This window comes from Pan troglodytes, chromosome 2, assembly GCF_028858775.2.
Source record: "Pan troglodytes isolate AG18354 chromosome 2, NHGRI_mPanTro3-v2.0_pri, whole genome shotgun sequence".
Lineage (NCBI taxonomy): Eukaryota > Metazoa > Chordata > Mammalia > Primates > Hominidae > Pan > Pan troglodytes.
Genome location: NC_086015.1, coordinates 3,743,301 through 3,766,092, shown reverse-complemented (window position 1 = coordinate 3,766,092; position 22,792 = coordinate 3,743,301). Strand labels below are relative to the sequence as shown.

General features: G+C 55.9%; 2 protein-coding genes and 2 pseudogenes across 2 annotated transcripts; all 4 read left to right on the top strand.

Annotated features, from left to right (window-relative positions):
- The first annotated feature begins 5,531 nt into the window (after positions 1-5,531).
- Positions 5,532-7,870, top strand: LOC129143458 (uncharacterized). The gene is made up of 3 exons (XM_054680331.2): positions 5,532-5,620; positions 5,715-5,920; positions 6,507-7,870. Exons 1-3 carry the CDS (start codon positions 5,532-5,534, stop codon positions 6,950-6,952), a joined length of 741 nt encoding a protein of 246 aa, XP_054536306.1. The 3' UTR covers positions 6,953-7,870.
- A 1,856-nt stretch (positions 7,871-9,726) lies between these two features.
- Positions 9,727-18,710, top strand: LOC129143465 (putative uncharacterized protein FLJ46235). Its single transcript, XM_063806582.1, has 4 exons — positions 9,727-12,717; positions 15,606-15,800; positions 17,860-17,917; positions 18,011-18,710. Exon 4 carries the CDS (start codon positions 18,087-18,089, stop codon positions 18,708-18,710), a length of 624 nt encoding a protein of 207 aa, XP_063662652.1. The 5' UTR covers positions 9,727-12,717; positions 15,606-15,800; positions 17,860-17,917; positions 18,011-18,086.
- LOC129143466 (putative uncharacterized protein FLJ46235) lies at positions 18,709-19,226 on the top strand (annotated as a pseudogene).
- Positions 19,227-20,599: 1,373 nt separating this feature from the next.
- LOC129143467 (putative uncharacterized protein FLJ44672) lies at positions 20,600-21,951 on the top strand (annotated as a pseudogene).
- Positions 21,952-22,792: the final 841 nt, after the last annotated feature.

Sequence of the window (22,792 nt, the reverse complement as noted above, 5' to 3'; positions counted from 1 at the left end):
ATCCCGTGGCCAGGACCTACTGTCCCAGTCTGATTCTCTGGGTTTCGGGCTCATCTCCCCAGGAAGCAGGGCTCCATGAGGGCAGCAGTTCCACTGTCTATAGCTTCTATATTGCCCTCCTCTCTCCACCCGTGGCTTCAGCAGGGAGCTGAAGACAGACATTAAATAGATACTGACAGATCCAGAGGTCACTGTCTAACATCTGGGTCTCCAGTTATGAGCTTTCCTGGGCAGTTCTTACTCCCAGCCCTGGCTGGGACGCTGCATGACTGCCCTGCCACTCACCTTGCTGGCACTGACCCAGACCCTAAGGTGTCACTGCTACGCCCATGTGCTCAGCCCCTGACCAGCCAGACTGACATCCCGTGTGCTCGTGCTCTCCCACCCGAGTCCATGCTTGTTCTCCCTCCGGAGCTGGAGGGCCTCATGCGTGTATGCCCATGCATGGTGCAGCACACACACATGCACACACACACCACCCAAGGGGCAGGAGCCCTCACCGCCATGCGGAAGCGGGCCAGGAGGCGTGCCCGCTCCAGCTGGGCCCTGCACTGCTCCATGCGTCGCTGCAGCACTGCCCACGCCTGCATCACAGCTTGCTGCCTCTGCTGCACCGCATGGGCCTGAGGCCCCGGACACAGCTTCTGCACCCTGCCTGCAGTCTCCAGCAGTTCCTGCAGCTGCGGGAGGGGCAGGGAACAGGGAGGCAAGGGTCATGTCCTCCTGATTATCTCGCAGATGTATCCCTCGCCTGGGAACTCTGGCCCCCTTGGGCCACGTCCTGCCATGCACAGTAGGCCCATGGGAGGCTCTGAGGGAGAGTGGAAAATCTAGAGGAACAGGCGGGCCAGCCTGAGGGGGCTGCAGGGGCCTGGGTCGGAGAGGCAGCCAGCTGGGCTCACCTGCCACTCGGTGCCCACGAGTTCTCGCTCCAGCCCCTGGTGGCTTCTCAGCTGGGCCTCCAGCCCACGCAGGTCCCGTGCCACATTGTTGGGGAGGCTCGTGGCTTTCTCCTGAGGAAGGGAGAATGCCGAGGAGATGAGGGATGGAGGGTGGGCACTGAGCCTGGAGTGTATCCACTTCTAGCCACCCCTCCGGCTCACACCTGGAGCTGGGTGAGGACTTCCAAGAGATCTCTGTGAACTCTGAGGGTGGTCTCAGCGTCTCGGAGCGCGTGGCCTCGGGCCTGGGTCAGCTCCCACAGCTCCGACCAGGCGGCCCTGCCCACGGCGTGTGGAAGACCAGCCGGGGATCAGCTGCCGGGCCGTCTCATTCCTCCCTCCCGCTAGGCCTGGTCAGCCCGCTCCTCTCTGAGTTGTATCGGGACTTGCCCAAAGCTCCTCCTTCTTAAAACCTCTCCCGCCTGTGGCCCTGCCTACGCACCTTCTTCCTGGGAGCCTGTCTTCTAGCTTTACCATGAATTCAGTGCTTTGCTGCTGTAATGCTCGGCACTGCATGGTATCTGTGCTGTGATACTCCTTACATCCTGTGCTTTGACTCATAGTGCGTCACCCAGGTTATGATCACAGACGCTTTGTGGGCAGAGGCCACATCTCTCCGTTCCTCGCTAACTCTGCAACTGGCTGAGCTCCTAAGGCTTCTGCCAGGCCAGGCTCTGGGCTAGGGGTTATGAGCAAGTCATGACCTTGCCTCAAAGCTCACAGGCTGGGAGTGGATCCAAATCAGCCAAGTGGACAGCTAGGAACCACACGAGGCATGGGCTGTCCCGAGTGAGCACAGGAGCTGGGATAGCTCAGGGGAAGGCCCTGATGTCTGGCCCCACCATCTTCCCACAGCTCCTGCTCTCAATCCTGGGAGCAGGACTCTGACCTGCACACCCAGCCTCACCTCCCTTCACAGACCAGAGCCTGTGGCGGGCTCAGCTTCTCTGCAGCTAGGCCCCCTGCAGAGCCCTGTGGGCAGCCAGGGCCAGCGTGGCCCTCACAGCATGCCATCCCCTCTTACCACTCTGGGCCCTGCCTGCCCAGCTCCTTCCCCCAAACCCCATGCTGGCCTGGCCCGCTGGGCACTCACTGCAGATCCTGCTGCCTCTGATGGACCATGGGGCCAGCACTGTGCCCACACTCTAGCAGGCTCTCTGCCAGCAGCCGGCAGGCGGCCACCCGCTGACTGCCCATCTCCACTTGGTGCTGAAACTTTGCAAACTTGGTGCAGAGGTGCTGAGAAGAGGGGAGTGGGTGACAGGGTAGCCCCCGGCTGGTTAGGCATCAAGCAGCCTGGGAATTGAGGCACCTCAGTGCCCAACTGGGTGATGTGGGCTTGGACAGCCACGGCGTCTGCCCGCTCCACTCAGGAGGCCCCACCTCAGCCAGGGCTCACCGCTCTGCTGCCACCTTCTTCCTCCGCCCTGCCAGAGCCAGCTTCCCTGCCCCATAGGCTCTTCCCCAGGGCACCCTCCTTGACCCTGGCCCTCTTCTCACCAGGGCGTGCTCGGGGTCCTCCCCCAGGCTCTCCCCTCCTTTGGCTGCCTGCTTCTGGCTTGCCAGCCAGCCCTGCAGGTCCTCGGCCTCCCTCAGGAACTCGTGCAGCCTCAGGGTCCCCTCCAGTTCCCGGTCCCTGTGGTGACAGTCCGTGGTTCCCCAGAAGTGAGTTGCCCACCCCCCTGGGGGCCAGTCGGGCCAGCCAGAGGGGCCAGTCTGAAAACTGGAGTTACTCATGGTCTCTGTCCAAGCCTGCGGCTCACGATTCAGGGAGTAGTAGACACAGCAGTGCAGGTGTAGGGGCAGAGGAGGGTGTGGACGTGGGGAGATGGACTGCAGGGAGTTGTGGGGCCTCACTGAAGGATTTATGGAAAGAGGTGAGCAACACACACCCTTCTCCCAATGCATCTCTACAGCCTGGGGTCATGGGTTCTGATTGACTTTGGGCCATGGCATGGGAACAGTCAGCTGTGGCTAGGCCTCCTGTACCCACTGATGAGAGGGGTTATGGTGTCCTCACCGTGTGGTCGCCAACTCCTGCAGTGCCCGCAGCTGCTCCCGGAGCCTCTCCCACACCACACGCGGCTGCTCAGGGACTTCGGGGCCAGTGAGGGTTTGGGCCGTCTGGTCAAGCTCCTCCATGGAGCTCCAGTAAATGGCTAGTTCCTCCTGTAGAGCCTATGATGCATGAGGACCCATGCCAGGCTCAGCCTGGGTGACTCATCCACCCACCTGTCCGTCCCCCACCCATCCAGTCACCAATCCCCATCCATTCACCCACCACTCACACGCCCATCCATCTACCTCAACTCATTCATCCACCCACCCAGCATCCATCTACCCATTACTGATGGAGTAAGTACTTATTGTTCCATAAAGTGAACACCTGGTCTGTGCCCACTGAGGGCTCATTATTTAGCAGGGAAAGGTGAATGCTGGCTAATCTGGGCCAAGGAAGGGAGGGCACAGGAGGCATTAGACTGGACCCCAACATCCATGTGTAAGAGAGAGGCAGAGTTAAACAAGCTGCCCAGTATAGCCGGGAGATGGGTGCTCCGTGAGGCCAAGGCTACAGGCCGTTAGAAAGACCTTCTCTGAAGGTCCTGTCGCAGAACACACTGGAACTGGGGCTGTGCAGGAAACATGCCCAGACAGGAGGACAGTTCAGTGACAGCAGGAACCGGGACTGCCGTGGGCTCCAGGCTTTGAAGCTTGTGTGGTTCTGGGAGTCCGAATTCAGGAGTGAGGAAGGGGACTTCGAGACCTCCCTCCCTTCAGCCAGGGGATGTTTGTGGGAGGAGGTCGGCTTCATGAAGGGCATTTGGTTAACTCGAAGGATGACAGGTAAAGCCTGGGAGGAAGACACCTGTGGGAGACGTGGAGCGGGCTGGGCAGGTGACCTTGACAGAGGAGAAAAGTGCCAGGGGTGGGGTAGAGAGGAAGCAAGAGGAGGCGGAGAAACCCCAAGGCCACAGGGAGAGGCAAGACTCATAAGAAGATGAAGGGAGAAAGCGTGTACATCACAGTGCCCAGGTTGCCTTGGAAGAAGGGGCACTGTGGGATCTGGGTGGGCAGTGGGGATGGGGCTGTCTGCGTCTCCAGGAAGCAAGAGCAGGGCTCCGTGCCTCTGAGAGAGGGAGGGTGACAGCCCTCTCCCCGTGGTCCATCATCACCCAGACCACACTGCAGGGGAGGCTCAGGACGTGGTACCTGGTGCTTGTTAATGAGCCTGAGGGTGGCTGCCTCGTCTCTGCCATAGTCCCGACTGCTCACCAGCGGCCGCTTCTCCTCCACCCAGCCCTCCAGCTCTGATACATCCAGAAAGTACTGCCAAGAGTGGGGCCAACTCACCTGGAGGATCTCAGACAGGACCCTCCGTCAGCCCTGGAGACATCTGCCCCTGCTCTCCAGCATCAAAGGGGCTTCTGTGCCCATAGGGGCACCCATCAGCTCCCAGCCCAGAGCCCCCACCACTGATCCGCCTCCCTGAGAGTCCCACAGGTGGCCCCTCAAGGAGCCCTGACTTCTGCCTCTTCCCCCAACCCCACCTCTCTGCATCCTACCTGCTGGAAAGTGACAGCCTGCTGCAGACACTGGGCCCGCGCTTCACATGCCCTCTCCAGCTCTGCCCAGTGGCCTTCCAGCTCCTGGCACTGCTCCACGATGTGTTGGGCTTGGGGGTGCCCTGAGGCTGCTAGGCTCTGCCCAGAACTCAGCACCCGTTGCACCTGCCCCTGGTGAGCTTTTACCTCCACCTGGAGCTCCTGCCACAGAGTGGCTTGAGAGGCTGCTGCTCTTAACCCAGGGGCGTCCGGAGCAGAGCCATGGATGTGGCTCCAGGCCCCAATCATGGCAAGACCCCCAGGGTCAAAATAGCTGGGGCAGAGATTTGGAAATTGGGATACCCAGGGGTGAGGGCTTAGAGGCCAGGACACCTGAGTAGGGGCAGAGGGTTTCTAAGGTCTGGGAAGCGGATGTCGGTAATCCTGTAGGAAGAAGAGGGCTATTACCTTGTGCTTGCGGTGAAGGCTCTGGGCACCATTCAAGCACTCGGTATAGCTGATAGGGCTGCCATGGGGCATGTGCTCGGCTACCCAAGAGAGCTCCATGTTGCTCAGGTGGCAGAACTGGTGCAGCTCCACTGAGGCCTGCAGCTGCAGGCCCCGGATGGCCAGATGCCCCTGCAGAAGCTCCAGCCTAGGAGGAGGAGGAAGAGATTGGAGAGGGTGGGAACAGAGTGAGCACAAGGCTCCTGGTTCTCTCCTTGGCCAAGCCAGGGCCCGTGAAGAACAAGACCAGGGAATAGAGCAAAGCCCCATCTGACAAAGGGAGGCAGTGGAAGGGCGCCAGGGCCCCACCTCATGGCCTAGATGACTCGCCTGACCGCACTGTGGGGGTCCTGCTAAGGAAGCATAATGGGGTCTCCGACCCTCCCATCCCAGGATGACTCTACTCATAAGGGAGGAGGTCGGGACACCCCGGTCCTGTGGGTGCCATCTTGTGGGACCTTAAATTCACATGGAGGAGTGACACACAGGTGGGTGGGAGGACAGACCCCACCTCTGGAGGTGCTTCTGGGTCTCTTCCAGGATGGCCGAGGAGGCGGCCACACCATGGGCCTTGGAGGCGAGGGCAGCCATCTTGGCAGCCAGGGTCCGGCTCTCACTCTCCAGCTGTTGGTGCCGTTTCTGCAGCCTCTGGCTGGAGCGCAGGTCCTGCGCTCAGGGGGAAGTGGGCGAGACATGTGAGCATCCACCCATCATCCACTCTGAGCACTGATCACCCTGTCCCTCCTCTTTCCCTACACCTCATACCCCTCCTGGCCCCCGGCCGAGGCCCAGGCCTCGTGGCATCAGCCCTAACACTCCCTTCTTGCCAGCAGGAGTTCTGTTACGAGATCAAGCATGGGGACCTGGCCAAGAAGTCCCTGGAGGTCACCGTTTGGGATTACGACATTGGAAAATCCAACGATTTCATTGGTAAGGGGGCATAGTGGGAACACCGTCTCACTGTGTGCCTGTCCTGGATCAGGCCACAGCCCCTCTTTCCTGGTCCATGGGGAAAGCTGGAGCCACGGACCACCTGCCCCTAGGTCAGACCTTCTCCAGCCTGACCCTTGTGCCCCAGGAAGAGACAGGCCCAGAGACGGAAGTAGTTCTGGGAGGGTGACACAGCACTCTGTGGTGGAGCACAGACAAGACACAATGATGGGCAGTGCCTCGGGCTGGACTCTGAGCCCTAGAGGCCCCAAATTCCCAGTGGGCCTGGTGGCTGCGCATAGTGGGGCTGCCCGGCCCTTTCTCCCCTCTTCAGGCCCCCATTCCTTGACCACTGATGCTGCCTCTGCACCCTGCCCCTATCCCTGCCCTGGTGGAAGAGAGACAGGATGGCTGGGCCCTGACGGGGCCAGAGTGTGGCATGGAGGTCAGGTCCTGTTCATGCTCAGAACCCAGTGGGCAGTGGGAGAGGCTGGCCTTCGAGCACAGAACCTGGGAGGGGGCATGGGCCCCACGCCTGGGAGTTGGGGGTCCCTGTGCCCCAGCTGCCCCTCCTGTCCTCCTGCAGGTGGTGTGGTTCTGGGCATCCACGCCAAGGGGGAGCGCCTGAAGCACTGGTTTGACTGCCTGAAGAACAAGGACAAGCGCATCGAGCGCTGGCACACGCTCACCAGCGAGCTCCCAGGGGCTGTGCTCAGCGACAGACGCCCACCCGCCACTGCTACCCCTGCCGCCACCTGCGCCCGGCACGGCCGGCCCCGGGCTTCCCCAGCAGCCACCAAGGCCTGTGGCCCCCACACTGGGGGAGATCCAGAACCCCTGCTTGGACACAGAGCCACTGCAGTCCCCGCTTGGAGGACGTGGAGGGCCCAGCCACTCTGGGACGGGGAGGGCAAGGAGCTGGGGTGGGGGGCTCTCAGCCCTCTGGGGCCCAAGAAGCCGGTGGTGGAAAGAGACCTCAGCACCTGCCCAGGGGAAGGGGACACGCCCATCTGGGAGCAAAGACCCTTCTAGAGGCCAGCCCTGGCTGAGAGGACAGGAGTGTGGGGGCGCCTTGGCGGACAGTGGGAACAGAGGAGGGAGGTGGTGAGCAGACAGACAGGTGGAGGATGGGACCTTGAAGACTGGCTGCTCCAGCCCAAGAAAGCCTGACTGCATCCCTCATCTCCTTCGCTGCTGGGCAGATGGAAGAAGTGGGCTTGCCGGCCGAAAGTCTGCCAGAGTTCCCGGAGGCTCCTGATGACGGGTAAATTGGCACATGCTTCACTCAATGATTCCACAAGCCCTGGGGGTGAATGAGACACAGGGCCTGCCCTCAGGGAGTTCCCATCTAGTCAGGAAGCCGGAACAAACCATTCCAACTGGGGTGAGAAATACCAAGACCAGCTTGACCAGTCTGCAAGTACCGTGGGCTCTGCTGACTCTGCCGGGAGGTCAGGGAAGGCTTCCTGGAGGAGGCGGTGCTTCCGTAAGGCCTTGGAGGGTGAGTGGGGGCTTCTAAAAGCAGTCCAGGCAGTGGGAGTGGTCTAAAACGGCCTGGAGAGAGAAAGCCAATGGGGCTGGGGTGCTGTGGACCCGGGGTCTCCTCTCCAGGGGAGGGTTTGTTAGGAAGGTGTGAGGCTCGAGGCAGGAGGTGGGGGACGTGATGGAAACACCATGGAGAAACTGGTGTAGGCTCAAGTTCAGACCTCAGACCCAAGTCTCCCACTCTGATCTCTTTCTACTCCTGAGGGACCTCAAGGACGGAGCCCGCCCCTCCTCCTTCTCGGCATAAGCATCAGGTCAGCTGCGGTGGAGAAAAGGGTCCCTTGTGCTTGGAAAAAAAGCAAGCATTCCTACACGTCCTGACTCTGCCCTTTCCCCTCCCCTCCACTCCCTGGCTCACACTGGGGGCCTCCGGGTGCTTGCTCGTGGCATCTTGGTCCCACTACCGCCACAGATGTCCCTTTTGGGAGTAATCAGTGGCAGTCCAGGGCCGTGTCTCTGGGGAGGCCTGTGGGGCCAGCTCCACCCTCCAGGAGCTGAGCAAGAATCACCCTGGCTGGTGGGCCTGTCTGCTCCCCTGAGTCAGACTCCCCAGGAGGCTTGAGAGTATCTGAATCTTGGGGCCCATGCCTGAAGCCCACAAACTTTCTCTGCCTACCAAGGGCCCCTCAGGAACGCTGGGTGAACAGATGCAGAGCCAAGGAGTTGCACAGCCAGAGTCCCAGTGTGCTCAGCCCATCAGTGTGTGATGGAAACAGAGGCCCAGAGAGGTCAGGTGACCTGCCCAGGGCCTTCCAGCCCCACACATCAGGCCTTTCCCAGGTTGCAGGGAAAACAGGACCCCAGCCCCTACACAGTCCCTGGCTACCTGCTGCTCATGGAGACTTGTCTCCCCATCTTTAGGAAGGGTTTTTATGTGAAGGTTTTTGCATGCACTGGTCTGAACGCATGTTCACAGCCCTGCAAGGTGGGTTTGATTCTCATCCCCATCTTGCAGGTGAAACAGGTTCCCAGAGTCTGAGTAGTTTGCCAAGGCCACACAGCCAGGAAGGGGTGAACCAGGACTCAAACCCAGGTCCTCTGACTGCCACTTTCTCTCTCTGGGGATCGGTACCCCCAGTCCCTTCCCTCCTGGTCTGTCAGAGACTCAGCAGAGACACCAGGTGAAGGCTCAGTAAGCTCAGGTGCATGATGGAGACCTGGGGTCTTGTCACTGTCCTGCCACCTCATCCACTGGCTTTGAAACCATCCGTGCTACTTCAGGCTTCCCCAGAGGTGTCTAACCTGGCCCCCAAACTCAGCCACCCCACCCTAGCCTCTGGGGGCAGAGGCAAGGGCTCCTCTTTTCTCCACACAGAATGGGCACCCTCTGGGGGCCTAAGGTAAGAGGTGGTCTATTTCTAAAAGGCCTGGTGTCTAGTTAAGCTTTGGGTATCTTCTTAGCTTTGCTTTTTTGGGGGTCTCATTCAGAGAGGAGATTTGACAGCCTCTCTGAAGACACAGAATTGAATGGCAAAGCGAGAAGAGGCTGTACCCCCCACCTACCATGACTTCCTTATTAGGCACATGGGGAATAAGGGGCCTGAAGGGGCACAGCTGGGACAAGAACCCAGAACTCCAGCCCCCCAGTCCAGGGCTCTCTACTGCCCAGGCTGTGCAAATGGGGCTGGGACCGAAAGATGGGGACAGTCAGGCTGGGAGGCAGGCTTACTGGCCAGCCAGCCCAGGGGCAGCATGGGCACTCGGGCAGGAACTCCCCAGGAAGTTTGGAAACCTTCCTTTCCTAGGATCTCAGCACCCTTCTAGATCCCGTGCAGATTGTCTTTCTGTTAAAGCATTTTGAGGCCGGGCACGATGGCTCACGCCTGTAATCCCAGCACTTTGGGAGGCCGAGGCTGGCGGATCACCTGAGGTCGGGAGTTCGAAACCCGCCTGGCCAACAGGACGAAACCCCGTCTCTACTAAAAATACAAAAATTAGCCGGGCGTGGTGGCGCACGCCTGTAGTCCCAGCTACTCGGGGAGGCTGAGGCACGAGAATCGCTTGAACCCGGGAGGTGAAGGCTGCAGTGAGCCAAGATCACGCCACTGCACTCCAGCCTGGGCGACAGAGCAAGACTCCATCTCAGAAAAAAAAAAACAAAAAACGCTTTGAGAAGCTGCAGAAGCGGCTCTGCCTTTGACCCCGAATGGGCATCTTTACTCGGGTCCATCATCCCCACAAAGACAGGAAATCTGATGCCAAAAAAAAAAAAAAAAAAAAGTCATTCCAGGTGTCAGTAACCAGGCGCTGCCTCCAGCCCCGCCCCGCCCGCCGCCCCGCCCGCCGCCCCGCCCGCCGCCTGCGCCAATCCCCGACGGGCCCGTCTTCCAGCCCCGAAGCGGTCACCTCCTGACCTCTAGTGGCGAGCGCGGGGAACTGCGCCCCGGCCCGTCCGCCCGCCGAGCCCGGGCCGTGCATGCCGTGCCCGTTGTTCCTTCGCAAACCGAGTGAACCTCCCGATGCATGGACTCTGGCTGTCGTCGACGCAGACTCTCGTGCACTGCTTAACCCCGTTTTGCTGCCATGTGACGGCTGCAGACACTGTCCTCAAACTGCAGTCCCACAGACAAGTTTTGTATTTTGGTCTGACCTACCCGAAGGTGTCCTTTTTAAGTCTTATTTGTTAATATTTATAATGACATATAATCCAAAGTAAATGGAAACGTCATATTGCGATCTCATTGCCTTGGCGAGACTCTCACCTTTTAATAGATTTGAAGGGGGTGGGGGCGGTGGCTCACGCCTGTAAGTCCTAGCACTTTTGGAGGTCGAGGTGGGAGAATTGCTTGAGGCCTGGAGTTCGAGACCAGCCTGGTCAACATGGATAAACCACGCCTCTAAACACACACAATGACAATTAGCCTAGCGTGGTGGCACACACCTGTAGCCCCAGGTATTCAGGAGGCTGAGGTAGGAGGAGGAGGATCGCTTGAGCCTGGAAAGTGGGGATTGCAGTGAGCTGAGATCACGCCACTGCACTCCAGCCTGGGCAACAGAGGGAGACCCTGTCAAAAAAAAAAAAAAAAGATTTGGAAGGGTAGGAGGGGAGGGTGGAAAGACGGAGGAAAAGGCAACTGAAACCTACTCCGGATATAGTCTTGTTACTCTTCACCAGGAACCCATTTGAGGTAGGCCCTCAAGTTACAGATGGGGAAACTAAGGCCCAGAGAGGTTAAAATACTTTTACAGAATCACACGGCTGGTCGATGGCAGAAGCAGGATTCAAACTGAGGCAGCCGAAGACTTTTTGCACCAGGACCTCTCGGCCATGCTGTTGTCCACTCATCCAACAAACAGCTGTGGAGTATTGACTATCGCCAGCCCGTCTGAGGCTCCAAGAGTCGTACATTTTAGAAGGTAATTTAAGACATGTACTGCTTAGGTTTGGAGGGAAAAAAATAAACCTTCCTAACCACAGATTAGTGTATTAGGACTAGTAGCAATCCCCACACTTTATACTTTCATTCCACCTTGTTAGAAAATGTTGATCAATGGTTGAATACAGTTTATTGTACATCATTCTTTAGGTCAGAAATTTCTCGAGATAAAAGCCTTTGCTTTCTAACATCGACTAACGAAGAAAATGTTTGTCACTGAATGTGCAAACCTCTCAATCTCTTTCCTCTATGTCCCCTTTCAGGGTCAGGGTCAGGGTCCAGGTCCGGGTCAGCGTTTCGCATTTAGTCAGGGTTTTGTGTTCGGTTTTGGCCGGGTTAGGGTGGGTTAGGACTCGGGTCATAGTTTTGGGTTGGTGCGGTTGGCATCCGTGCTGGAATTTCCTTTCTGGCTGTCACCGTGACCGTAACCCGAATTCTGGTTCCACTGCTCAAGATCAGGGCTCTTTTCACCGCTGGCTCCATTCATTGCTTGCTCCTCCTGCTTATCTCTCCTGTCCAATCTGCAGAGCTCGCCACCTTCTTGTTCCGCCCTCTTCTCCCTAACATCCAATAGCAGCCTTCTCTGCAGTCCTTGCTCCGACCACTCCTGTCTCTTGCCCAATCAGCAGGCTCTACCATGCTTACTCCGCCCACTTCTCTCGTCCAATTGGCAGGGTCTCCTCAGTGCTCGCCCCACCTACTTCATGCCCGTCCAATTGCAGGATCTCAGTGCTAGCCCCGCCCGCTTCTCGCTCCTATCCAACCAGTAGAGACTCTACCAGTGCCCACCCTGCCCACTTCTCTTTCTTATCCAATGACAGGATCTCCTAGTGCTCACTCCGCCCACTTCTCTCCCCCATCCAATCAGCGAGCTCTGCCAGTGCTCGCGCGTTCCTGTCCTTGGGGGAGGGAGCCCGGGGTCTCTCGGGGAAACGGAAACGCAGGCTCAGATGTGCGGGTCCAGTTTCGAGGCGACGCGGCCGAAGCGCTCTTCCGCCACACAGTGGTTTTGTGGGGCAAAGGCCGCGCGATTCCGCAGGCCCTGACCCTGCAGGGACTCAGGATGGCCCTGGGCGCTTTGTCCGGGTGGAGCAAGGGCCCGCCCGGCGGGACGTCTGCGGGCGGCTGCGCAAATGGCCCCGCCGGCACCGCGCGGGCCTGGGGATGGGGGCAGCCTGGGGAGGCAGTGCCTGCGGGTGCCGCCCACGCCGAGCGCTCTCTGCCTCCCCGAGCACTCGCTCCGGACTCCAGGGCACCGTGCACCGAGTGCCATCCCCGCTGTCCGCACAGGGGCTCGGCTGGGCTCTCGCTCCCTCTCTCGGTGGAATGAGCTTTTGCAGAATGAGGGGACAGACTTCGAAGGAAACACATGCAGGCCTGACACCTAAAGAGAAAGCCAGCTGTCCCTGTGGTTTATTTCTAGTATTTTGTCTGATTGCTTTTCAGTGAGTCAGTGGTAGCCAACATCTTTAGTTCCTAGTACGTACCAGTGCTGTTTGAACACTCTCCCTGCGCTCTGTGCTCTTCCCATGATGAAGTGAAAACTTCATGTAAGGACAGGGAAAGTGTATCCTGGCCAGCTGTGGGGCTGGATCCACGTGGGGTCAGCCCATGGCATGTTTGACCATCACACCGAGCTCACTGCTGCTCCTTCTTTTCCTTATACTGTTATGACATCAGCGTCTCTCCTGACACCACCTGTGCCTGCTCATATTTAGGCCTGATACTGCCCAGGTGTGTGACCCTAGGCATGTTCTCAAACCTCTCACCTGTAAAATGGGGATGGTGCTAGGACCTGCCATGGGGTGGTTGCAAAGGTTAAGCGGGGGTGGTTAACCAAAGCCTAGGAGCATCAAGGAGCACCATTGAGACACAGTGAGTATTTGTGGAATATTAATTCTTAATTCTTTAATAATTCTCTAATGAATTATTTACTTAATTCCTTTAGGATCAATCATCATTTATTCACTCAACTGTTAGGCTCATCATTTTCAGTTAGGTTAGGGATAGCATAGGGTTATGACTGTTAGGGTTAGGGTGGGGATTAGAATTCTATATGAGATTTGGGTGGGGAAACAGAGCCAAACGATATCATCAGTCCAATATTTTATATTAAGAGTTACAGAGATGTCGAACTCCTTACCAACTGATAACTATAGTGCCCACATTTTGCTCATGGGGAAACAGAATTAGAAAAATAAAATATCTTGCCTAGACTCCCAGCTAGCAAGTGACCTATGCCAGGCTTGAGTCTACCGACAGATCTGAGGTCTTGGACTTTTAATTACTATTCCTATTCAAGTCTATCATTTTGGATGTATTTCCTGGGTGACAGGGTGAGACCCTCTCTCAAACAAAAAAAGAAACCCAAAAAGTTTGTTTGTGAAGAAGAAGGAAAACTAGTTTTATGTGGTGTCATCAAGAAGTGAGAAAAGAAAATGTCTTGATCATAGAGCATGATCTGATACTTTAAAAGTTGCAGAGAGGTCAGATAATGAAGGCAGATGGGACCTTTTGAGCTTACTGGTGACCTTCATATGAGCAATTTCACTGTTGGAGATGAAGCCATGTTGGTGTTCAGTTACTCAACATTATTCAACATCCCTTCATGCTAAAAACTCTCCATAAACTAGGTATTGATGGAACGTATCTCAAAATAATAAGAGCTATTTATGACAAATCCACAGCCAATATCATACTGAATTTGGACCAAAGCTGGAAGCATTCCCTTTGAAAACTGGCACAAGACGAGGATGCCTTCTCTCACCACTCCTATTTAACATAGTACTGGAAGTTCTGGCAAGGGCAATCAGAGAAAGAAATAAAGCATATTCAAAGAGGAAGAGAGGAAGTCAAATTATCTCTGTTTGCAGATGACATGATTGTATATTTAGAAAACCCCATCGTCTCAGCCCAAAAACTCCTTAAGCTGATAAGCAACTTCAGCAAAGTCTCAGGATACAAAATCAATGTGCAAAAATCACAAGCATTCATATACACCAACAATAGACGAGAGCCAAGTCATGAGTGAACTTCCATTCACAACTGCTACAAAGAGAATAAAATACCTAGGAATACAACTTACAAGGGATGTGAAGGACCTCTTCAAGGAGAGCTACAAACCACTGTTCAAGGAAATAAGAGAGGACACAAAACAATGGAAAACCATTTCATACTCATGGATAGGAAGAATCAATATATTGAAAATTGCCATACTGCGCAAACTAATTTATAGATTAAATGCTATTCCCATCAAACTTCCAGTGACTGTCTTCAAAGAATTAGAAAAAACTACTTTAAATTTCATATAGAACCAAAAAAAGAGCCCGTATAGCCAAGACTACCCGAGGCCAAAAGAACAAAGCTGGAGGCATCACACTACTTCAAACTATACTACAAGGCTACAGTAACCAAAACAGCATGGTACTGGTACCAAAACAGAAATATAGAACAATGGAACAGAACAGAGGCCTCAGGAATAATACCACACATCTACAACCATCTGATCTTTGACAAACCTGACAAAAACAAGCAATGGGGAAAGGATTCCCTATTTAATAAATGGTGCTGGGAAAACTGGCTAGCCATATGCAGAAAACAGAAACTAGACCTCTTTCTCACACCTTATGCAAAAATTATGTCAAGATGGGTTAAAGACTTAAATGTAAAACCCCAAACCATAAAAACCCTAGAAGAAAACCAAGGCAATCGGGTTAGGGTTAGGGTCAGGGTCAGGGTTAGGGTCAGGGTCAGGGTCAGAGTTAGGGTCAGGGTTAGGGTTAGGTTAGGGTGAGGGTGAGGGTTAGGGTCAGGGTCAGGGTTAGGTTAGGGTGAGGGTCAGGGTCAGGGTCAGGGTTAGGGTCAGGGTCAGGGTAGGGTCAGGGTTTGGGTTTGGGTTCGGGTTAGGGGTTAGGGTTAGGGTGAGGGTTAGGGTGAGGGTTAGGGGTTAGGATGAGGGTGAGGGTTTGGGTCCGGGTCAGGGTCAGGGTCAGGGTAGGGTCAGGGTTCGGGTTCGGGTTAGGGGTTAGGGTTAGGGTTAGGGTAGGGTTAGGGTTAGGGTTAGGGTAGGGTTAGGGTTAGGGTCAGGGGTAGGGTCAGGGTTAGGGGTAGGGTCAGGGTCAGGGTCAGGGTTAGGGGTTAGGGGTTAGGGTTAGGGTTGGGTTAGGGTCAGGGTCAGGGTCAGGGTTAGGTTAGGGTCAGGGTCAGGGTTAGGGTCTAGGGTTAGGGTCAGGGTTAGGGTCGGGGTTGGGGTCGGGATCAGGGTCAGGGTTAGGGTTAGTGTTAGGGTTAGGGTTTTAGGGTTAGGGTTGGGTTAGGGTTAGGGTTAGGGGTTAGGGTTAGCGTTGGGGTTAAGGGTTAGGGTTAGTGTTAATGGTTAGGGTTAGGGTTTGGTTTTGGGGTTCAGGTTGGGGTTGGGGTTGGGGTTTGCGATTACGGTTGGGGTTGGTGTTGGGGTTAGGGTTAGGGTTTGGGGTTAGGGGTTAGGGGTTAGGGTTAGGGGTTAGGGGTAGGGTTCGGGTTCGGTTTGTTGGGGTTTGGGGTTAGGGTTAGGGTTTGGGGTTTGGGTTAGGGGTTAGGGATTAGGGGTTAGGGTAGGGGTTAGGAGTTAGGGGGTAGGGTAGGGGTTAGGAGTTAGGGGTTAGTGTTAGGGGTTAGGGTTGGTGTTAGGGTTAGTGTAGGGTTAGGGTTAGGGTTAAGGGGTTAGGGTTAGGGTTAGAGTACAATTTCTAACCTGTTTTATTTTGTTTTTTTTTCTGAGACAGGGTCTCCCTCTGTTGTCCAAGGCTGGAGTGTAGTAGCGCTATCGCAGCTGACTGCAGCCTCAACCTTCCAGGCTGAAGCGATCCTCCCACCTCAACCTCCCACGTGGCTGAGACTACAGGTGCTTGCCACTATGCCCAACTAATAGTTGGAATTTTCGTATACGTGGATTCCAGAGGGGTGACAGCGAAACATGAGTAAGCATGGATTTTGGTATATGCAGAGATGGGGGGCTGGAACTAATTCTGTATACTGAGGGACGACGACTGTATATGTTTTTACAATTACGCTGTAGGATACATACTGTTGCATAGCCTTGAAAATAATAATTTTTAATTGAGTGGAATAATAATAATATTGATAAAAGTAGCAGCTGGCCAGGTGTGGTGTCTCACACTGGTAATCGCAACACTTTGGGAGGCTGAGGCAGGAGGATGGCTTGAGGCCCAGAGTTTGCGATAGGCCTTGGAAACAAAGGGGGAGTCACCATCCCTACAGAAAAATACATGAATTAGCCTAGTGTGGTGGCATGTTCCTGTAGTCCCAGCTACTTGGGAGGCTGAGGTGGGAGGATCACTTGAGCCCAGGGAGGCTGAGACTGCAGTGAGTCATGATCAGGCCTCTGCACTCCAGCCTGGGTGACAGAGTGAGACCCTGTCTCAAAACAACAAAAAAGTAGCAGCTAACATCAACTGACCTTTTATACCAGGTGCCTATTGATACCATAGTTTAATTTCTTATAACTGTTTCTTATTTCACTTACCAACTCTGTCTTCAGTTACTCCCAGATTTTTACTGTGTGTGTACAGATGACCTTTTGTTTAGATTGAATTGTCTCCCCAGAAGTAAGATTACTGTGAGTCATGGTGAATGGACATTCTCATTACCCTTGATGTAAATCGACAGGGTTTTGGGTGCCTCCCAGCTACAATCTTAGCACTTTGGGAGGCTAAGAGAGGAGGATTGCTTGAGGCCAAGAGTTGGAGGAGGCAGTATGGCAGTATGGTGAGACCCTGTCTCCATTATTTTAAAAAATTGACAGGCTTTACCCTGGAAGGCTTATACACAATTTAAACACCCCTCATAGTGTAAGAAAGTGCCCATTTCACTGCACCTTTGCCAGCACAGGGTATTGTAATTTAGTAAGTCATTTTTTGTTTGATTATTTTACATAGACAAAAAACCTCGTATTACTTTACTTGTCACATTTCAACATCTTTCCTCAGCTTATTAGCTCTATTTCTTTTCTGTCTGTAAATGGTTGTTGTTGTTTTGTTCTTTGAGACAGGGTCTTGCTCTGTCACCAGGCTGGACTGTAGTGGCATAATCATGCCTCACTGCAGCCTTGACCTCCCAGGCTCAAACTTCCGCATTCCGAGTAGCTGGGACTACAAGTGTGCACCACCACTCCCAGCTAACTTTTTTCTTCTTTTGGATAGAGACAGGGTCTCACTGTGTTGTCCAGACCGGTCTCTAGCTCCTGGCCTTAAGCAATCCTCCTGCATTAGCTTCTCAAATTGCTGGAATTTCAGGCATGAGCCACCATGCCTGGCCTGGGCTATTCCCACATTCTCTAGAGTTCTCTTTACTTTGTGCTAGCCAATCTCTCATTATGCTGTTCACCTGTTATAATGAATAATTCTCTGTATTAAATTTTACCACTTTAAACTTTTGAGTGGTTTATGCTTCCTGATTGGACTCTGACTAATATGTTAGGAAGGGTCCCAGGAGGTAAACCCACACAGATGGGATTTGGGCATAGGTTTGGTTTCCCAGGGGGCAGTGCTGAGCTCTTTGCCAGTGGGAAATGGGATGCTGGTGATTTCCAGTAGGTGACCTCACAGTGACTCAAGCTACCACTTACTGTTGATTGTGATGAAATGCCAGCTGAGGCACATGCCTTGGGAGCTAAGTGGTTGCTGCCCTTGACCACTGTGAAGACTGGTGTGGGAAGGGTCGCTTTGGATGCACTTGAGCAGGGGTCCCCAACCCCTGAGCCATGGAGCCGCAAGGAGCCACACAGCAGGAGGTGAGTGGTGTCGAGTGAGGGAGTGAGGGAAGCTTCCTCTGTATTTACAGCCACTCCCCTTTGCTCACATTCCCGCCTGAGCTCCACCTTCTCAGATGAGCAGCAGCATTAGATTCTCATAGGAGAACGCACCCTGTTGTGAACCGTGCATGTGAGGGATCTAGGTTGTGCTGTCCTTATGAGAATCTAATACCTATTGATCTGTCACTTTCTCCCATCATGCTCAGGTGGGAACATCCAGTTGCAGGAAAACAAGCTTAACACGCCCACTGATTCTACATTATGGTGAGTTCTGTAATTATTTTATTATATATTACAGTGTAATAATGGAAATAAAGTGCCTAATAAATGCAAATGTGCTTACATCTTTTGGCCCAGCTCCTACCTCCTGGCAGCCTCTCCAGGCCCAGCACTTTCTCCAGTCAGCCTCTACAGACCAAGCTCATGACTCACCATGGCCTATTTAGGCCCATACCCTACCTCACGGCAGTCTCCGCAGATGAGGCTACTGCCTCACAACAGCCTCCACAGGCACAGCTCCATCGTTACAATGGCCTCTTTGGACCCAGCTCCTGCCTCCCAGCCTTCTCTCCAGGCCCTGAACTTTCTCAAGTCGACCTCACCAGGACCAGCTCATGCTTCTTTGCAGCCTCTCCAGGCCCAGCTCCTGCATCTTGGTGGCCCCTCCAGGCCCAGCCTCTGCCTCCCGTCGGCCTCTACAGTCCCAACATCTGCCTCACAGCAGATTCTTCACGCCCAGCATCTACCTCACTGTGGACCCCCTAAGCCAAGCTCCCAACCTTTTAGCAGCTTCTACACACCCAGCTCCTGCCACCCAGTGGCCTCTTTAGGCCAAGCTCATGCTTCACAAGGGCCTTTCCAGGCCCAACTTTTGTCTCATGGCAACCTTCCCTGGCCAGATTCCTGCCTGTCTCCCAGCAGCCTAGACAGGCCCAGGTCTTGCCTCACTCTGGCCTCTCTACATCCAGCTTATGCCTCACGGTGGCCTCTCCAGGCCCAACTCCTGTCCCAGGACGTCATCTCCGGGCCCAAAACTTACTCAAGTCAGACTCTCTAGTCCCAACTGCTGCCTCCTGGTGGCCTATGAAGGCCCCAAATCTCCTCAAGTTGACCTCTCCAGGCCCAGCTCCTGCCTCCTGTTAGTGTCTACAGGCCCAACCTCTGCCTCATGGGGGCTTCTCCAGGCCCACCTCTTCCTCTTGGCTGGGTCTACAGGCACAACTGCTGCCTCACAACAGCCTTTTTTGGCCCAGTTCCTATCCCGCTCATGGCGGCCAATGTAGGCCCAAAACTTCCTCAAGTCAAACTCTCCAGGCCCACCTTCTGCTTCCCGGTGGCATCAACAGGCCCAGCTTTGACTTGAGAACAGCCTCTGCAGGCCCTGCTCTTGCCTCCCAGGGGCTTTTTCCAGGCCCAGCTCTTGCCTCATGGCAGCTGCCCCAGGCCAAATTTCTGCCTGCCTGCCAGCAGCCTCAACAGGCACAGCTCCTCCCTCACACTGGCCCATTTAGGCCCAACTCATGACTGTGAGGCCATTTCCAGGCCTAGTGCCTGCCTTGTGGCTGACTCTTGAAGCCCAAAACTTCCTCAAATCAGCCTTTTGCCCAACTTTTGTCTACTGTTGGACTCTACAGGCCAGCCTCTGCCTCACAGTGGAGCCTCCAGACCCAGATGGTGTCTCACTGTGGCATCCTCAGGCGAAGCTCCTGCCTTTCGGCAGCCTCTCCAGGCCCAGCTCCTCCTGCCTCCCAGTGGCCTCTTTCGGCCCAGCCCAGCTCATGCCTCCCGGCGGCCTTCCCAAGCCCCGCTTTTGACTTTCGGTGGCCTCTGCAGGCCTCGACAAGGCCCAGCCTCCTGCCTCCCGAAGGCCTGCACAGGCCCAGCCTCTGCCTCACAGCGGACTCTCCACGCCCAGCTAGCTGTCGCCTCACTGTGGCCTCCCAAGTCCAAAGCTCCTGCCTCTCGGCCGCTTCGGCAGGCCCAGCTCCCACCTGCCAGTGGCCTCTTCAGGCCCATGGGGCTCATTCCTCACAACGGCCTTTCCAGGCCCAGTTTTTCCCTTCCGGCGGCCTCTCCGGACCCAGAACCTCCTCAAGTCGGCCTCTCCAGACCCACTTGCACCCTCCGGGCGTCCTCTCCGGGCCCAGCTCTTCTTCCTGGTTGCGTCTCCAGGCCCGACTCCTGCCTCTCAACAACCTCTTTGGACTCAGTGCCTACCCATCTCCTGGCGGCCTTGGTCGGCCCACAGCTTCCTCAAGCCAAGCTCCCCAGGCCCAGGTCAGGCCTCACGGTGGCCTCTCCAGGATGAGCTCCTGCCCTCCGATGGCATCTCCAGGCCCCAAATGGTCTCCGGTCGGTGGGCTCCTCCATGCCAAGCTTGGGCCTCCCGGCGACCGCCGCAGGCCCAAGATGTCCTGAAGTCAACCTCTCCCGGCCCTGCCTCCCAGCAAGTAAGCAAGCTCTTTTGGCTCAACTCCTGCCCAGCTCCCAACCGCCTTTGTAGGCCCCGAACTTTCTCCAGCCAAGCTCTGAGGGCCCACTTCCTGCCTCCTGGTGGCCTGTACAGGCCCAGCACTGGTTGGAGAACAGCGTCTGCAGGCCCCGCCCTTGCCTCCCAGGGGCCTCTCCAGGCCCAGCTCTTGCCGCCATGGCGGCCTCCCGGGGCCAAGTCCCTGCCTGCCTCCCAGCAGCCCGCGTGCGGCCCAGCTCCTCCCTCATGGTGGCCTGTTGATGCCCAACTCATGCCTCTGGCACCCTGCCCAGAGGCGTGAGCCCCTGCCTCACACTGGCTCCTCCCACGCTGAGAGAGGTCAGTGTGAGCCCTTGCCTCACACCGGCCCGTCCCACGCGGACAGAGGTCAGCCTGAGCCCCTTGCCGCACACCGGCCCCTCCCACGCTGAGAGAGGTCAGCGGGAGCCCCTGCCTCAACAGGCCACCGTGAGGGAGGAGCAGGGTCGCACGCGGGCTGCTGGGAGGTAGGCAGGGACTTGGGCCCGGGAGGTCGCGGTGGGGCGAGAGCTGGGCCTGGAGACTCCCCTGGGAGGCAACAGCGGGGTCTGCAGACGCCCTTCTCCCGCCGGAGCTGGGACTGTTCAGTCACTGGGAGAAGGGATGTGGGTCTGAAGAGCTTGGTTGCAGAAACTTCGGGGTCTACAAACGCAGGCAGGAGCTGAGCCAAAAGAGCTTGTTTGCTGGGAGGCGGGAGATGCAGCCAGGAGGAACAGCTGGGCCATGCGGGAGGCGGAGGCCAGACCTCCTCAAGTTGGCCTCTCAGACCCACTTGCAGCCTCCCGGCGTCCTCTCCGGGCCCAGCTCTTCCTCCCGGCTGCATCTCCGGGCCGGACTCTGGGCCGACTCCAGGTCCCAACAACGTCTTTGGACTCAGCTCCTGCCCAGCTCCCAGCGGCCCTGGTAGGCCCACAACTTCCCTAAGCCAAGCTCCCCAGGCCCAGCTCAGGCCTCACGGTGGCCTCTCCAGGCTCAGCTCCTGCCCTCCGATGGCATCTGCAGGCCCCAAACGGCCTCCGGTCGGTGGGCTCTTCTAGGCCCAGCTTGGGCCTCCCGGCAGCCTCTGCAGGCCCAAGTCGTTCTCAAGTCGGCCTGGAAGTGGGCCTGGAAGAGCAGCAAGTCGGCCTCCCCGGGCCCAGCTCCATCCTCTCGGCGGCCTCTCCAGGTGCAAAACTTCCTCGAGTCAGCCTCTCCAGGCCCAGCTCCTCCTGCCTCCCAGTGGCCTCTTTCGGCCCAGCCCAGCTCATGGCTCTCCGCGGCCTTCCCAGGCCCCGCTTTTGACTTTTGGCAGCCTCTTCAGGCACAGAACTTGATCTCCAGTCGGCCTTTGCAGGCCCGGCCTCCTGCCTCTCGAAGGCCTGCACGGGCCCGGCCTCGGCCTCGGCCTTGGCCTCGGCCTCACAGCAGACTCTCCACGCCCAGCTAGCTCTCGCCTCACTGCGGCCTCCCCAGTCCAAAGCTCCTGCCTTTCGACCACTTCGGCAGGTCCAGCTACTGCCTGCCAGTGGCCTCTTTAGGCCCAGCTCTTCCTCACAACGGCCTTTCCAGGCCCCGTTTTTCCCTTCCGGCAGCCTCTTGGCCTCTAATTTGTTTATCTTTTGTGTATAAATCCCAAAATATTGAATTTTGGAATATTTCCACCATTATATATTTTGGTAGGTAATTTATTTGGAGTGAGTTTCTGCACCATGCCCGAATTTTTTATTTTATTTTCCTTATTATTTGGTGTTAAACAGGTTTAATGACGGTCATGGCAACTTTTTGGCACAATGAAAAATATCGCCCATGATCAACGTGTTCTGTTCTGGGGAAGGGGGCAAAGGCAGGGTGAATCACTTTCTTAAAAAGTATAGCTCAAGTTGGGAGTGCAGAGGGAATGGGGAGAAAACCCTCCCGCTGCCTGTGTCGAAGTGCAGGAGCCCCCACCCCCATACTCACCTGAGTCCAGCCCCTCTGGGGAAAGAAGGGGTGCATGAACTCCCCCTAGTCCACAGGCGCCTCCCTGTGGCCCAAGGCCCTCTTCACACTCCATCTTGTAGCCCAGCAGGAGCTATTTTCCGAAAAGTGAAAAGCTCTGAAGGTCCCACAATTCATGGTATGTACAGGGGCTCGGAGGAGGGAAACTGCCCAGCTTTCCCCTGGCACAGCTGCAGGGGTAGGGGGTATAGATAAGAGGAGCAGGCCTTGGCCAGGCGTGGTGGCTCACGCCTGTAATCCCAGCATTTTAGGAGGGGGAGGCAGGCAGATCACGATGTCAGGAGATCGAAATCAGCCTGGCCAAGATGATGAAGCCCCGTCTGTACTAAAAATACAAAAATTAGCCGGATGTGGTAGCGTGCACCTGTAATCCTAGCTACCCAGAAGGCTGAGGCAGGAGAATGGCGTGAACCCGGCGGGAAGAGGTTGCAGTGAGCCAAGATCGCACCACTGCACTCCAGCCTGGGTGACAGAGCAAGACTCGGTCTCAAAAAAAAAAAAAAAAGAGGCAGGCCTTACTCTGTCCCAAACTGAAAGGATTAAATGGCTTTACCTGGGAGAAGATAACCATCCTGCCCTCCATTGCTACCCCCACATACTGTCCATGTTCTCAGGGGGTACTGTGAGTCCTGGGATCTTTGGGGTTGCCCACC